Below are 16830 nucleotides of genomic sequence, written 5' to 3' on the forward strand. Positions count from 1 at the left end.
ACACTAACTCAACTACCTCACTAGATTGTGAAGACAGGATTAACTCTCCTTTGTCCACCTTTTGATTGAATCAACACAAGCTTAAAGTATGTGGAGGGGCTCAAAAACCACTTAGTGAATTCATACCCTCAGAAACTCAGTCAGGATGACTATTCACCTGTCCAGATGAATTTAGAAAATTCACACCTTAGATGAGAACTTAAACTTCAGAAAGTGAAAATGTAAGCTTCCCACAAACACTGACCCTTGGGCAGTGCTAGACAATTTGGAAACTGTGATTGGACAGTATGAAGAGGGAAAGGAACGAGTCAGATAAGTCAAGAAATCCTTCAACTTTAGGGAGATTATCTTTGAGAAGACAGTCTTTGATGGAACTTCACTAGAGACTGCACCTTGGATTGTGGGCTTGGAGCTCAGCTTCACATTAGACTCTTGACTCCTGGGCTAATTCGCTGGGTGAGTGAAAAGGGCTGACTCCTTTCCTAGTTTCTGGAGAGACTAGTTTCCATCCTAGAGGAGGCTGTGGTGGTTACTTGCCACCAGCTCTCCTGAGTGAGGACTAGTATAGATATTTTCTCTCTAACCTTTCATGTCTTTTACTGTTTTTCACATGTATTTGTTTCCCTTTTATTTTGCAAATAAACTTCTGACTCAAGATATAATAAATATTCACAACCACACAATTTCATGAAATTATTTTCCAACCACAAATTTTCACCTTTACATAGGAAAAGGGAGCTAGCAGAAGTCTGGTGTCTTCTGGGTTCCTAGTCCAGACTTACCTGGGACCTGCACCTGTAGAGTCTGTTTCCAAAATGCAGAGGGTTATCAGCTCCTAAGGTCTTGCTTACATCCAAGCTACTCTGGGTGGGTCTTCACACATCTAATAGCCCCACTCTGCCAAGCCTCTGAGGCCCTAGGATGGGCCCTTTCCCCCAATGACACCCTGGGTCAGGACCTCAAGATTCTGCCTTACTCTACTAGCCAAGGCCTGCTCTTCTTCATAGGGAATTCCCAAAACCTCTTTCCAGAATTTTTATCCTTCACTCTGATATGGGCTCATAGCAAGCACAGAGGGGTAATGAGGAAAGGAACCCTCATTCTCTGGAATCTGGGATTTCTCACTAGTTAAAACTGGTTAATCATCAACTACAAAACCTATAGTTTCAGTATGAGTCAAACGTGAATTGCGGATGGTTGTTACCAACTCTTATGTATGGGATTTGTAATATTCTCTACTGGGAATCATTTTGTGCCTAATTGGTTTTAAGTACTCATATTACTCTTAGAATTGTAACATCACTAACTACCTAGAGAGGTCCTCCAGTGTGCCACATCCCCCAACCCATTTTTTCATTCCAGGATAGGGAGATCTCTTTCACATTGACCAATGATGGACATTGCAGCACAAGGGGCCTGCCCAATGGGGGCTCTGGCATTCCAGAGGAATCCACCCAAATTTGCCTCCAGACTATTTCATGAGTTATTATGCAACCATGAGCTACTTCTTCAAATAAAACTTTTTCTTACAAACTGAAAGGAATTTGAGTTTCCCAGCCTTGGACTGAAGTTATTCTACAAACTTGAATGTTTCTCCCAAAAGAACTCCTCTCTACTCTGTCTCTGAACCAGTGATACTGGCCTCCTGGATGATTCTTGTCAAGACACTCAATCTTGTAACACTGCCTTTTCTTTAGTTATCTCCACTGCTTGGAATATGTGCTCTATGCTCACCATGACCTCTTGGATCCAATCTTCTCAGGTAGTGTCTCATTTCCTGAGATTATCCTGGTACCTAAAACTCTTAGAGCTTTCCTTCTGAAAAGCCATTCTTCTTCAGGACTCCAATTCTGACCCAGGGCTTGAATTCTACCTGAGCCACTACCCATGCTCATCTGTGGAGCTCCACTTTCCTGTCTCTTCCCCCCTCCTTCATGTGCTGGACTCAGACCCTCCTAGTGAGCAGGGAGATATCCAAAAACCCTGAGAACCAGACTAATCTGAAAGTAGAGGTGCCCATCATTTTAGGTGCTGACAGCAAATATCTCAAGGATAGATTCTGTAGGGTACCATTTATAAGGATGAATCTAGATTTGGTGAAACTAGCTTAAAATCAATTACAATGTAGTAGCACTTTAATTCACATCCATTTTCCTATTAGGATAATTATATTTGCTTTGTATGTATGAATGTGTGTCCCCTTACCACATTTTACAATTATAACCATTTATCTACCCTCTAACTCTCATACATCTCATCTCAGGAGCCAACCATGGCTTTCTACTTTGCCAGTCACCCAGCAGGCAGTGCAGAGGACGTCTCCCTGTCCTAGTGTCCTGAACCCTTGGCTGTATTGCGGGCTTTTTCCTGCTGACACTATCCTCACTCAATGGTTTCCATCATACAATCTTTGCCTCTGAGTCAAGTTTACACTGATGCCAGGTATGCTGCCACAAAAGCGGAAATGGTAAATTTCCTTCACACAATAGCAAGACTGTGGCTGCATGTGAACATCTTTCCACATAGCTTGTATTCTTAAGGTTCATCCCCAGTGTAGATTATCTGACATCCAGAAAGACTGGAGCGTTGTCTGAATGTTTTTCAATGTTGATTGTATTCATAAGGTTTACTCCCCAGTGTGGATATTCTGATGTATAGCAAGGTAAGAGTTCTGACGAAATGTCTTTCCACATTGCTTGCATTCATAAGGTTTCTCCCCAGTGTGGATTCTCTGATGAACAGCAAGATTGGAACGCCGACTGAATGTCTTTCCACATTGATTACATTCATAAGGTTTCTCACCAGTGTGAATTCTCTCATGTCTAGCAAGACCAAAGCTCCTACTGAATGTCTTTCCACATTGGTTACATTCATAAGGTTTCTCCCCCGTGTGGATTCTCTGATGTACAGCAAGATAGGATCTCTGACTGAATGTCTTTCCACATTCCTTGCATTTATAAGGCCTCGCCCCACTGTGGATTCTCTGATGTATAGCAAGATCAGACTTCAGCCTAAAAGTCTTTCCACACTCTTTGCATTCATAAGGTTTCTCCCCAGTATGGACTCTCCCATGTACAGTAAGCTGGGAGCTAAGTCTGAAAGTCTTTCCACACTGCTTGCATTCATAAGGTTTCTCCCCAGTGTGGATGCTCTGATGTGCAGTAAGCTCAGAGCTCTGACGGAATGTCTTTCCACAGTGCTTGCATTCAAAAGGTTTCTCCCCAGTGTGGGCTCTCTCATGTACAGCAAGACTGGAGTTATTTATGAATGTCTTTCCACACTGCTTGCATTCATAAGGTTTCTCCCCAGTGTGGATTCTCTGATGTACAGCAAGATAGGATCTCTGACTGAATATCTTTCCACATTGGTTGCATTCATAAGGCTTCTCCCCACTGTGGATTCTCTGATGTACAGCAATACTGGAGCTCCGACTGAATTTCTTTCCACACTGTTTGCATTCATAACGTTTCTCCCCGGTATGGACTCTCTCATGTATAGCAAGATAGGAACTCATACTGAATGTCTTTCCACATTGTTTGCATTCATAAGGTTTCTCTCCAGTGTGGATTTTCTGATGTAAAGCTAGATAGCAGCTCTGACGGAATGTCTTTCCACACTGCCTGCATTCAAAAGGTTTCTCTCCTGTGTGAATTCTCTGATGTACAGCAAGATAGGAGCTCTGACTGAATGTCCTTCCACACTGCTTGCATCCATAAGGTTTCTCCCCAGTGTGGATTCTCTGATGTACAGCAAGACTGGAACTCCGACTGAATTTCTTTTCACATTGTTGGCATTCATAAGGTTTTTCACCACTGTGGATGCTCTGATGTGCAGCAAGACTGGAGCTGTGACTGAATAACTTTCCACATTGCTTGCATTCATATGGCTTCTCCCCAGTGTGGATTCTCTGATGTACTACAAGACTAGAACTCCGCCTGAATGTCTTCCCACATTGATTGCATTCATAAGGTTTCTCCCCAGTGTGGATCCTCTGATGTTTAGCAAGATTGGACTTATTTGTGAATGTCTTTCCACATTCCTTGCATTCATAAGGTCTCTCCCCACTGTGCATTCTCTCATGTTCAATATGGGATGAATGTTGAGGTGCAACACAGAACTCTCTGAAAGCAAAATTATCGGGACCATCACTCATGAATTTTTGTAGGTCCATTTTTTCCACAGAAGGGCTCATCTCTATTGGATTCATCTTCATTTCAGGTTTGCTCTCTCCTAAAAGAAACAGTAAAACATACATATATAGTGACATGTACACATATATAACTCTATCTCCTTTCGTCCACTGTCAGAACATAAATCGCTTTATATCCTATTTCCTCAGGTAAGAAGAAAAATCTTCCAATGTAAATGGGCATAATCCATCCTTTGAAAATGCCATTGCCTCAAAGCTAAAAAACAATTTAAATAACAAAGAGCTTCCCATTGATCTCATTGGCTCTTCATAACAAATCTGGGATTTTGGACAGGTTAGCTTTATTATATTGCTAACTCAGACCATGACCTCAGAAATGCTGAATGAATGACAACACAAAATCCTGGCAGCTGAGAACAAATCTTGTGACTGGGCATTCTCTGTCCATAGTACTAGACTATTCACTTTCAATCTTTTGGATTTATTTTAATTGTCTACATTCAATCCTCTCTTCAGAGGTATGACACTATTGGATACATTTAGACTAAATATTCCTATTATTTCATCACCTAGCTTTTCTGAAAGCATTATGTAATTCCCTTTGTGATTGCTTCTGACCTTATTTTTTTTTCCGGTATCTGAGATCAGAACTTGCTAGGTCTTTTAAGCCTGGGCAAGTCACGGGAGCTCTGTTGGTCTCAAGATCCTCAATGATAACATGGACATATTGATATCAAGAGACTCCTAGGATTCCTATGAGTATCTAATGCAATAATATTTATAAAGTGTATAACACATATTAGGGACCATATGCAATTGGTGATGTTCATTTTTATCATTAGAATTTGGATTACTTTCTTCTTTGATTGCTTTTCTCCTTAAATTGCCATTCTCTTAACTTCTCGAATTCTTGATTTCCCTGTTGAATTAAATGCATTTCCATTCCCAAACACACCTTTCTCCCTGGATCATCTCAGAATGAGATTCAGGATCTGTTGCATCTTTCTAAAACACCTCCATGTCTGGGTTCTACTTTGTGAGCTTCAGGACGGCCCACAATGGTGTTTCCCTTCCTTTGTATACTCAGGGCTTAGCATGGTTCCAAGAACATCTTTATTATTTAATATATTTACTAAGTGGGCCCACCACTTATGTCAGGCCCAACTTCTACTAGGATCCTTGCATTCTGGTCTCTCGCCTGGAAGGCAAATGCATGCTCTGGCCTCAGCCAAGTTTCTGTTTCTCTCTTGCCCTTCTCAGCAGTCAACAGTAACTTCCTTGGAACTAGAGTAGACCCAATCCTGAGATCTCAGAGGCTTCTCTCTAGGCTCTCATTTCCCTAAAGTGAGTGCTGTGGTCACCTGATTGTCCAAGAACAGGAAAAAGACTGAGCCCCAGAGACTAGGAAAGGGTCTGAAAATTATGATAATGGGAAAGCTTAGCCTTGGATTACTTCCAAGGAAAGCATTAGTCTTCACTCCAACTCATGGGCTGCATGTCAATTGAAAGAAAATCAGGAAACCAGCTACCTGGCTCCATTCTACATTGAGGCTACCTGACCTCAGCTGGGTCTTCAGGTGGCAAGGCAATACTGTGACGTCTCCCTCATGGATTCCCTTTGCCACACACCACAGCAGCCTTCCAAATATTTCCCTAATCTCCAGCTCTCCCTCATGGTTGCCTCAAACCCCCTGCCTCACCTTCTGAGCTAAGAGCTTGGCCTCATACTTCACTAAATAAAAGCTGAACCTCTCTGCAGAGCTCTCTTATCCTTCACATTTCACCTAGCTCAGCTGCTTCCTTTTTCCTCTCTGGCCTCAGGAACACAGGAAAAGGATATTCTTCTCCTAGCTAAAGAAAATCTCTTTCCATGGGCAAAGAAGCCCATTCCATCCCTCATCTAAGCCCCTCTATTCCTCCCTGCAGGGCCTCCATTGTTCTTTCTTCTTTAGCCTTTCCCACACTAATAAGCTAACGACTCTTCCTCTGGAAACCAATAAACCATTTCTCCCCAATGCTCCAAACACTCTCACTTGACCTCTTCCTCTCCATGAGGTACTGTCCAACATCTGTCCTTGGGTTCAGGGCTAAACTGCTTGACATGGCCATTTGCAATGAGTTGTGCCAGTGCCTGTCCCTTGTTTCCTCTGCTATACTTTCCCCCAGAATCCTCAGTCTGGCTCTCCTGATGCCCCAGGCCACCTCCCCACATTAGACCACTCCAGTGCTCCTTCTCTTCAGAGCTTTCCCACTCGTGATTGGCTGCCCTGTAGTGCATGTTGCTATCTACTCCAGCAGAGGGTGAGCTCCATGAGGGCAGGGGATACCCACTGCAGCCCTTTATTTCCGACATAACTTAGGGCAGGACCCAGCACAGAGCAAGCATTCATACAAGTTTCTGGATACTAAAGATCTCAGAGGGGATAAGCTCAGCCCTTCTGGCCTCTGAAGGAGACTTCCAGGCCCTTCAGTTCCCAAAACTCACTTCTTAAAGGGTCACAGACTGATCCCCTGAAGGGAGCTGACAGGAAATGGAGTCCAACAGTCTCATTTTACAGATGGGGAAACTGAGGCCCAGGGAATCAGTAACTTGGCCAGGGAGTTCCTCTAAAACTTCTGAAAAAGAATTCCAAGTTGGGTCCTCCTGCCCCTAAATCTAGCCCTGGCTTCACCAGAGCACCCAGAAGTCTCTGGTCACTCAGGCTCTCCCACATCATTTTTCCCCTCTCACCTGGGCAGCAGCTCCTTAGGCCTTCTTGCTCCAGCACCCATGTGGCTTCCTTCTGCTTCAAGTAAGAGATCACATCTTCTGGGGGAGCTAGAAGGCCTGGGCATGGGGAATCAGTAACGGAGGAAAATGGAGAGAAGCTTGTCACTTCAGGGACCTTAGGGAAAGGTTGGGAAGTCTAGTGACTCAACTCAGACTCTGTCCATGAGGTTCCCACAGGAGTATGCCTCACCCCTAAGTGTCTGTAATACAGGGGCCAAGGGTAGGATGTGCCCTTTACCCTACATGGGGACCTGGAATGGGCAACAGCCACCAACCCCCATCCTGTTCTGGTCCATTTTAGCATAAAGTGAAAATTCCCACATTGGGTCCGAGGGTCAATGTTCTGGGTCAGTCTGAAGCCTCAAGACACAAAGACCTCAAGAGATCAGATTTTGTCCAATTACCCTGCCTGCTCCTCCCTCCCTGACATCTCTCTGAGCCTCATGGACTCTCCTCTGGGGGAGCCTCTGCCTCCTCTCCTGGGGAATTCAACAATCCTTGTTTGGCCCAATGCTTTCTCAGCCAGTCCATTCATCTGGACAATCACAAAGGGCAAGCAGGGCCTGTAGGTTTACAGGGCATCCTGGAGGAGCAACTCCCCAACATATAGGGTGGAGAGATGAGTGGGGAAAAGGTCGGGGAACCAATCTGGAACCAGAACATTAGGTTTTAGGGCATTTTCTTCAGAGAAGACTGGACTCAGTTCATAGTTTTCCATTATCTGGAAATGAGAGGCAGCTAGAAGGGAAGGGGGTAGGAGCCTGGGATTAGAGGCAGGAAGGCCTCGGTTTACATTTCACCACAAACAGCTCCTATGTGGGTGCCTCAGAACAAGCCCCTTAATCAAATCTATTTCCTCATCTGTAAAATGGGGATAATTGTGTGACTGAATTAGGAATTAGGAAGACGATGAAAAGTGCCATAATATTACAGAGAAAACCCTCAGCAGAGACCTGGGACAAGAGTAGGTCATTATAAACACTTCAACCCTTCCCTCACTGGCTCTGCTCCAGGCTTAGGGCAATATGAAGAAAGATTAAGGACAAACCATCTCTCCTGGGGACACCAAGGAACTGTGAGCTACGAGTTTATGCTGGTTAAAGAGAAAAAGATCCCCAACAGTAGATCCACATTAGAGGGGAAGAGGGTGGGAGGAAAACCCTCCTGAACAGTTTTCCCAGATAGGTTTGGGAGACACAATTCTGGGTGAGGGAGAGGCGAGACAGAATCAGCTTTGATATTACTTCCACCTCTGAGATTCTCCAATACACGTTTGATCTCAGACTTCAGGAGGACCAAAGGGAGCCTCCAAGGTCCCATTATACAACGCAAAGTCCTTTTACAGGAGAACCAGGCAGCAGGAGGGACCTGGCTCTGGGACTCAGCACACCAGCCCTCATCCCTTCCTCATGACAGAAAACTGCTTCCAACTTTGCCTGCTGCTGAGGGCCATATTCCCTTGGATGGCAGACTCGGGCAATAGGGAGAGGCTCCTTACCCACAGAGAGCAGGTTCCGGGTATTCTCCAGCATCACCTCCTTGTACAGCTCCTTCTGGGGAGGGGACAAGAGGCGCCACTCCTCCCTTGTGAAGTCCACAGCCACATCCCGGAACGTCACCGCCTCCTAAAGCAGCCAAAGGCAGAGCACAGAGGGCTGAAAGCCACATCACAGTGAAGAGCCCACCTCTGGTCAATTACAGGAGGAAACTGACCCACAGAGAAGGGAGGGGCCCAAAGGTCCCACCTTTTGTCAGTGTCAGAGGCAGCACTAGAAGCTGAGTCTTTAAGAGCCTGATGGAGGCTTGAGAAAAGCAGCTCTAGGATGGCTTGGAAAGAAGCCAAGGAGTTTCTAGTGTGTGAAGGGAAATCTCTAGGAGACCTCCAGTGCTGCCTTGATCCCCAGGGCCCCCATGGTGGGATATAGGTATCAGTCATGTGTCTGTGGCCTTGTTGCTGTGTCCCAGGGCAGCCAGTATCAGTGTGAGAGTCACCAACATGCCAGAGCCCTAGTCACAGAGTGGGGAGCTGAAGGGAATGTAAAAGGCAGGCGAGGAAAGGAGAGGGGGCTTCCTTTCGTGGTTGCCAACTGTAAGGGGAAACTAGATATTTAAGGTATGGTCTACAGAAATCGGATTAACTCGATTTCAAATTAAAATAGACCAAAGTCAGGATGACTTTTATCGAAGTTTACTTACCATTAGGAAGGTTGAAGGTAGGGAAATTGAGAGTGAGTGTAAATGGAATTAGCTCATCCTCATTCATTGTTAGACTCTGGCCATCAGACATAATGTCACACCACCCAACTTAGAATTAAGAGGGGAGGGGAAGATTAGTTACCCACACGTGACAATAAGTAACAAATCAAAAACAAGGGACTGCCCTTTGGGCAGTCCAAAAACAGTGTTGAGGCTGCCATTTTTCCACTTGAATTTGGAGGTGGGTGCAGGAAGTGACGAAAGATGCTATCTTTTAAATATGATGGTCACTTCCTGTGGAGGGAGTTGTTGCTTTGAACTTGGTGTTGAAGGATCTCTGGTGAGGCCTCAGACTGTTTCCCTCTGAATTGTCATGTGGGTAAGTTAGGCTGACTTCCTTTCTCCTCCTTTGGTGTTTCTGGAGGCTCTACCCTCAAGGAGGCCTCTCTTGCCTCTCTAATTGTAAAAGGCCTTGTGGCTAGAAACCTTGTTTAATCAACCTCTGTGCTCCTTTGCTGGGGCCTCTAAATTCTTATCTGGTCCGGGCCAGTCTCTCTCTCTCAATTTCCCTACCTTCAACCTTCCTAATTGTAAATAAATTTCCATAAAAGTCATCCTGACTTGGGTCTATTTTAATCTGAAATCGAGTTAATCCGATTTCTAGCAACCATACCTTAAATATCTAGTTTCCCTTCTTACAGTACCTCCTGGAACTAACTGCCTCTCTCGGCTAGGGGTTTGTTTCTGAGCTTTCCTGATCTCTACTGAGTCAAGAATGAGATTTAGAAAGGCTAAGATCTCCCTCCCCTCCCCCCCCCAAAAATGTTCGTCAATCTGGTAATGAGCCCCCACATCAGTATTTACTCATACCACTGTGGAAGGTACACAAAAGGAGAGAATGTGTCTCAGAGAGAGCTCGGACTCAGGATGCAGCCCAGGGTGACCTATCCTTGGAGAAGACTGAGCTGATCTTGGATCATTTACTTATTGATCCTATTTACAGTAACTGCTTTTGTCCGGTAACTGCCTGAGTGCTGGTTCTCTGCCTCCTGACTCAGCTCCACATTCCCCCAGCCTGTAATAGGTGAAATGCAGAATCCAGCTCTTGGGCACTTTGTCACTGTTCGAGTCTTATTTCAAGGCATTAACTGAGCTTTGTAATAGGCAAATTTATAGATTAAGTTTTAGACATTTACGGTAAGATGGCAAGCATATGAGGCAAGGCTGGAGGATTTTTTTTTCCTAGAGTGACTCTTGTATGGCTGTGGCAGTTAGAGGCTATTCTACCCGTCCCAGTGAAGAGCCCAAGGAAAGTGGATTTGTCTCTGAGAAGAAACACCTGACCGTGGAAATTAAAGTTGAGCAAGAAGACCAGACTTGAGTGATGGACATACCAGGATGTTTCAAGCTCCTTGTTTTTACCTGTGTGGATTATTTGCTAAGGATCCAGTTAGCTGTGAACACTGCTGGAGTTGAAGAGGATCCAAGTTGTGAGACCATCACCTTCCCTTTCTAACCTCCAGTGTAGATTTTGACCCGTTTCAAGTCCCTGAAGTCTGTCCATAGTTATCTAGTTCAGTGTGACCTTTTCCCCATAACTCCAACTCTAAAACTTAGAATAAACTGTTTTGCTTACTCCTTGTTGTCTTTCCTCAAACCCCAAAAAGGACCCAGAGTGTTAACATCCAACCCTTGTGTTTTCCCCAGTGGTTAATGACTCACAATTGCTAACTGCCATTTCAATAGCTAGAGTGGTTTCACCTAACACAAACATCCCTTGTGAGAGGTCCCTTGTTGTCCTGTGAGATCTTGTCACTTGCGGTGTGTGGGTATGTCCTGGTGGTGTGTGACATCTCCATATTACCCAATTTAAGCAGTTACTTATTTCAGCTTAGAAGATTCAGGTGAGCCACAGGGAATCAGGTCTAGTCTTTCTACACAGCTGACCCATCTCAGAGATGTCTGGTTTGCTGCCCAGTCAGGGCCCTGACCTTACACTAGACACACAAGAATCTCTTCTTAGTCTGAGAGAAGGAGGGCTGAGGCATTGATGGCCCCTTAGTATTGATTATTCCAGTCAGTCACAGTGTCCCTGACTATCCAGGATCTATAACCAGTGATAGACATCACTTACCTCCATCCTATGATAGACATCACTTACCCGTCTGTTCTTTGTTCTGTGCTCCCCCAAACCTATCAACGAGATCTAGCCTTTTTCCTTAGGGTTTGGAGCATTAACAGAGGCAAGCCCCTGACCCCTTTTATTGACAGGCAGCATTCCCCTGCTTGTCCTCCTTGGAGAGTTGCCTCAGTTTACCTTCTAGTTAAATTTCACTCCCAACACCTGACCTTCACAATGTTGGACAGAACAGTAGATGTTCACTAATGAAGAGGAGTCTACGGTATTTTTAGGAAGAGACCCCAAAGGGAAGAGATCATTTGCTTCTTGAACACTCATCGAGCAGCAGAAATGCAAGAGGAGTGAATTACTGAAGACAACAGTAGCAGCGGCAGAACATCAGAGAGAGCAGAAAAAGGTTTCTTTTAAAAACTACAGACAAGGAGAAAGGGAGGAAGGAGGAAACCCGGTAGAGCTAAAGGTGAAGACAGAGGGCATCATGGGAAGAATCTTCTGGCATCCCATCAGCTCCAGGAGGTTGTTTCTTTGTTGGACTTCAGGACCACAGGAGAGAAGAGAAGATACAGAGAAGATGGGGACACACCCAGAGCATCTCAAGGATCAGAAACTGTCATTTCCTTTCCCTCTACATTTAGCATCTGCTCTGCACTTCTGGGGATTCCCCAAGAGGTAAAAGACAGTCCTTGCCTTCCAGCAGCTCACAGTCCAGTGGGGCAGGAAGACAATACACAATGGACACAAAGTAAATTCTGTCTAGGACAGTGAGGGGCAAACTATAGCCTGCAGGCCAGATGCAGCCCCCTAAAATGTTCTCTCTGGCTACAAACATTAATTCCTAATCTGACGAATACAATGAATAGAATACAAATACGATGAAACTTCAAAAGAGTTACCTTAGAAACAGACCGACAGATGAGCATTTCCTTTCCTTTGGCCCCCTCTTTAAGAAGTTTGCCCATGACTGGTCTAGGAAAAATAGGGAAGAATGGAAAGAATGAAGACACTCTGACTAAGAGGGATGATGGAAGGTTTCCTATAGGAAGTTTTTAGTCTTTAATTGGGACTTACAGGAAGTTTAAAGGGGTCAGTGGTCTGAAATGTGGAGGGAAATATTCCAGACATGAAGTAAAGCCACCGAAAATGCCCCAAACTAGACACAGTCAGATCACACGGTGGATAGAGTGCGAGATCTGGAGTCAGGAAGACGTGGGTTCAGATGTGACTTTAGTCCCTTCCTAGCTATGTGATCCTGGGTAAGTCACTTAACTCTGACTGCCTAGCCGTCATCACTCATCTATCTTAGAACTAATCCCAAGATAGCAGGTAAAGGTTAAAAACAACAAAAACCTTTTCTCCATTTTGGGTCAGTTAGGTGACTCTGTGACTAGAGAACTAAGAGACAAGATCCTGGGTTCAAATATGACCTCTGACACTTCCTACCTATGTGACCCTGGGTAAGCCACTTACCCCCAATTACCTGCCTCTTAGCCATCTTCTGCCTCACAACAGATATTTACCATCAATTCTAGGACAGAAAGTAAAGCGTTTTTTGAAAGTCTGCAGCTGAAGGAATCCTGAAGGCCAGGCTCCCTGGATTCAAGAACACAGACTGGAGAGTAATGAATAAGAAGACGGGAAAGAGGGCTTTGAAGACCAAACAGAATGGTTTGTATCTGATCCTGGAGGGAATAGGGAGCCACTGGGGTTTATGGAGTAGGGAAGTGACATGATCAGAGCTGAGCAGTAGGAAAATCACTCTGGTGGGAGAATAGAGGAGGCCTTGGAGTAGGGAGAGCCTTGTGGCAGACCCAGCATGAGGTTGTCTTACTAGACCAGGAGGGAGATGATATGAGTCTCCACCAGGAGGATGGCAGTGACACAGACAGAAGGGGACATACTGGAGATGCTGCAAAGGTGAAACTGACTGGTCCTGGCGCCATGTTGGATACTGAGGTAACGGACAGGAAGGAGTCAAAGGTTTTATATTAGAGGGATGAGGAGGATACAGCTATAGAGAAGGTGGACATTCCATCTAGGGGAGAGAGAACAATGTATTAGGGACACACTGAGCTCAAGATGTCTACTGGTCTCCTAATGTGAAATCCCTGTAAGGAAATTTGAGATGAAAGACTAGAGGTCAGCACCGAGATTGGGGCAGAAAATGTAGGCCTGAGACTCATCAGCAGAGAGACTGTGCTTGCATTCGTCCCTGGTATGTGATGAGATCACCAAGTAAAGAAGTCCAGAAGGAGGAGAGTAGAGGGCCAAAGACAGGGCTGAAGGAACTCCTCAACCTAACCCTAGTGTTACAAAATCTAGAGGAGGAGCCAGCAGAGAAGACAGAGAATCACAGGTCAGAGGTAGAAGCTAAACCAGGAGGGAGAGTCGTGTGTAAAACCCTCGCGAGAAGAGAATATCGAGGAGGAGAGAGGGGGCCAAAAGCATCAAAGGCTGCAGACAGGACTGAGAGAAGGTCTGAGGAGGTGCTCTCTATCGTCTCAGGAAAGAGCACGTAAAGGTGATGATAGAGACCAACAACCAAATCAGGCTGGGGCAGGAACTGGACAAGCAGACCATACTGCAGCTGGAACTCACTGAGGGCACGTTCCTCCCTAAGGATAAAATGACTCCCAAGAAGGTGAGGATTACTGTGGGGACAGCCCGAGACTGCAAGTGACCAAGAGACTGGGGTTGCTACTCGAACTGAGGAGGGGGCGATGGCGTCGGCTACTGGGACGTGGTTACCCATTAGAGATCAGACTCAGTTTAGGGCTGATGGCGAGGCAGTGAATATGAAGACCTATAAGGCATCCATAGCCCAGGATTTGGAGGTGCTAAGGAGATGGGGAGAAACCCGGCCTGGGAGGCAGCCTGGGGGGAGCTCTGGGGGTCGGAGCTGTCCAGGGGCCCAGGAATCCCTCCCAAAGCCGAGAGGAGAGCCGGGAAGGGCTGTTCCTCCTGCCCTGGATGTGGGCACAGAAATGGCCCAGCAGGAAGGAGGCAGCAGCTTCCCAGCCCAGCTTGTGTCAGAGCCAGGGAAGGGCCTCCCTGCCTGATGGGCTCCATGTGGGGCTGAGACACACTTACCTGGGCTGGCAGTCTGTCCCTCTCTGAGGCCATCCCGGGGACTCCAGGCTCCCTGTGGAGGCAGCAAAGGAGCCCCAGTGAGTCCCTCTGGGGAAGCTCCTCCATCTCTTCCACCCTGGAGCCCCACCTGAGCACCCACAGCTGGGGAGGGAGAAGGGACCCAGAGGGCACAGGTTTTCCCTTCTCTTCCCAGGCCCAAGGCTGCCCCACAGGGATCTCCACGGGGTGAGGGGCCCCAGGAGGCACCCAGGGCAAGGCCTGCCCTCACATGAAAGCCTGCTACCAGCACAGGGAGGGGGGCAGCTGGGGAAGAGAAGAGGGTCTGGAGGGCAGCTGAGCCCCCCCTCTGTTCCTGCTCTTCTGCCCCCTCCCTTCTGCCATCCTCCCAGACCCCCGAGAGGCAGCAGGGCCAGAAGGGGAGCCCAGGGAGGGGCTGGGAAGGCACAGGGTCCAGCAGAGCTCCTGGCAGGAGGGCAGGACCCTGGGGAGGCTCAAGTGCTCCTGGGAAGCAGGAGGAAGGGGTGCTGGGGGCTCCCTAGGAGCTGGGCAGGGCGCCTGGGACCCTCTGGCGCAGCTGAGGCTGGGAATCCCTAAAGGGAACTGGAGCCAGGGAGGCCAAGGCCTGGGCCCTGATGGGGACCCGCCCAAGGGCCAGGGGGCCAAAGAAGGGGGCCAGGAAAGGGCTTTGGCTCCTGGGGGGGGATTCTGGGGGCAGGAAGGCAGAGCTCAGGGATCCTCTCAGAGGGCAGCCCAGAGGAACCTCTAAGCAGGAGTTGGGGGTCAGGACACCTGGGTCACAAATCCCTGGGGCCAGGGAATGGCCCCTCTCTCCCCTTAGGCCCCACCCCAGGGTTGGGATTCCCCCTAGGCCACCCCCACCAGGCTGGGCAGGAGAGAGCCCCCCTCCCCCTGCATCCAGCCCCTCCTAGCAGAGAGCTCCTGGGGGGAGGGGGAGTGAGGGAATGTGAGGACTACAAGGAGGGGCGATCTGGGGGTTCTGAACCATCTCAGAAGAATCAGGCAGGTGAAGGGGGGGGTCAGTCAGGGTCGGGGGAGGAGAAGGAGGAGGAGAACCTGGAACAGGGCCTGGACGTGGCCAAGAGGCCAAGGTGGCCCGAATGGGACAAGAAAATGGCCCAAAGCCTAAGGCCTGCTCTCAGGGGGAGGGGGAGGGTCTGCAGGAGGACCCCCTGGGCTGGGGGAGGGTCATGGGGTCCCTCTCAGTGCTCCAGGAGGGCCCAGCCAGCCCCCAGGAAGCTCTTCCAGCCAGGAAGCCCTTCCAGGGGGGCAGGCCAGGCTCGGGGTTCAAAGACAAAAGGGGGAGCCCCTAAGAGCACAGGAAGGGTCTGAGGCCAGACTGGAACCCAGGCCCTCCCCAAGGCAGGCTTGGCACTCTCCCCAGAGGCCCAGAGGGGGCTCCCTTTGCCAGAGGGCCCTCCTCCTCCCTCAGCCCCACATCCCTGACTGCAGGGCCTTCCTGGGGCTCTGCTGGCCTCCATTGAGCCCCTGCAGTGACTTTCCTCTGGCCCAGCCTCCCCCCACCCCCAGCAAAACCCCCAAGATGCTCTTGGGCACGCCCAGCCCTAATGGCCCATCCCCCTCCTCCCTGCCCCAGGACACGGGGGGGGGGGGGGGGGAGGGGATCCAAGAACAGCACCTCCAGCTCCTGGCCAGAAGCACCTTCTTTGGGTGTCCCCCATGGGGGGCTGACAGGCTCCCCCTCCCCAGCTCAGACCACCGCCCTCCCCGGCTTCCCTACAGTCCAAATGACAAAGTCGCCTCCTCCAGGAAGCCCTCCCGAACTCCTCTTCCCTCTCCACCCTCTCTGGTCATTACAGCCTGTTTAGCCTGAATAGAGGGTGCAGGGTGTGCCTGCAGCAGAGGCTGGGAGGCAGGACTCCGGGGTCCTGACATGGCCGGTAAAACTGCATCCGGTACGGCCCCCCCCCCAGACACCCCCTCCAGGCAGCACGTTTTAGCAGGAAAGAAGATCCAAAGAGGAAGCCAGAGGCCCCAGCCAGCCCCGCCCAGCCGCAGTCTCGCCAGTCGTGGGGGAGGGGATCCTGGAATTGGGCTCCAGGGGGGGGGCGGTCTTCCCCGAGAATTCGAACCCGACCCAGCCCAAGGGGCCCACGCGGCCAGGGGCTCCAACCGGGGGGAGGGGAGAGACTCCCCCGCCTCCCGCTCCTCCCACATCTGGCCCCCCCACCACCACTTCATAATTACCGAGGCTGGAGGCGCGGGGCGTGAGGGGTCAAGGCCTGAAAACCTTTGGAAGCGCCCGGAGGAGGGGGGGAACGCGGTACTTCCACTTCCGGTTTCCGGGAGGCCTCCGCACCGCCCTCCCTTGGGGCTGGCCCTCCCCCTCTCCACTCCTTCTCCGCCTCCCTCTCCCACCCCTCCCCCGCATTCCTCCGCCCCGCCCGCGCTCGCCCGCTACCTGGGGCGCGCTCTGGGCTCTGGGGTTTCGGGAAGAAAGAAAAGGGT

General features: G+C 48.8%; 1 protein-coding gene across 1 annotated transcript in view; it reads right to left on the minus strand.

The window, feature by feature from the left end:
* The window catches only part of LOC123230600 (zinc finger protein 420-like), a 55451-nt gene extending 38835 nt beyond the window's left edge, over positions 1-16616 (minus strand). The window contains exons 1-5 of the mRNA XM_044656732.1: positions 16570-16616; positions 14344-14395; positions 8419-8545; positions 6882-6977; positions 2653-4230 (exon numbers count right to left, since the gene is read on the minus strand). Of these exons, the coding sequence (XP_044512667.1) occupies positions 2653-4230; positions 6882-6977; positions 8419-8545; positions 14344-14376 (1834 nt within the window). The 5' untranslated portion in view covers positions 14377-14395; positions 16570-16616. The remainder of the gene's footprint in view (positions 1-2652; positions 4231-6881; positions 6978-8418; positions 8546-14343; positions 14396-16569) is intronic.
* Positions 16617-16830: the final 214 nt, after the last annotated feature.

This window comes from Gracilinanus agilis, chromosome 1, assembly GCF_016433145.1.
Source record: "Gracilinanus agilis isolate LMUSP501 chromosome 1, AgileGrace, whole genome shotgun sequence".
Classification (NCBI taxonomy): domain Eukaryota; kingdom Metazoa; phylum Chordata; class Mammalia; order Didelphimorphia; family Didelphidae; genus Gracilinanus; species Gracilinanus agilis.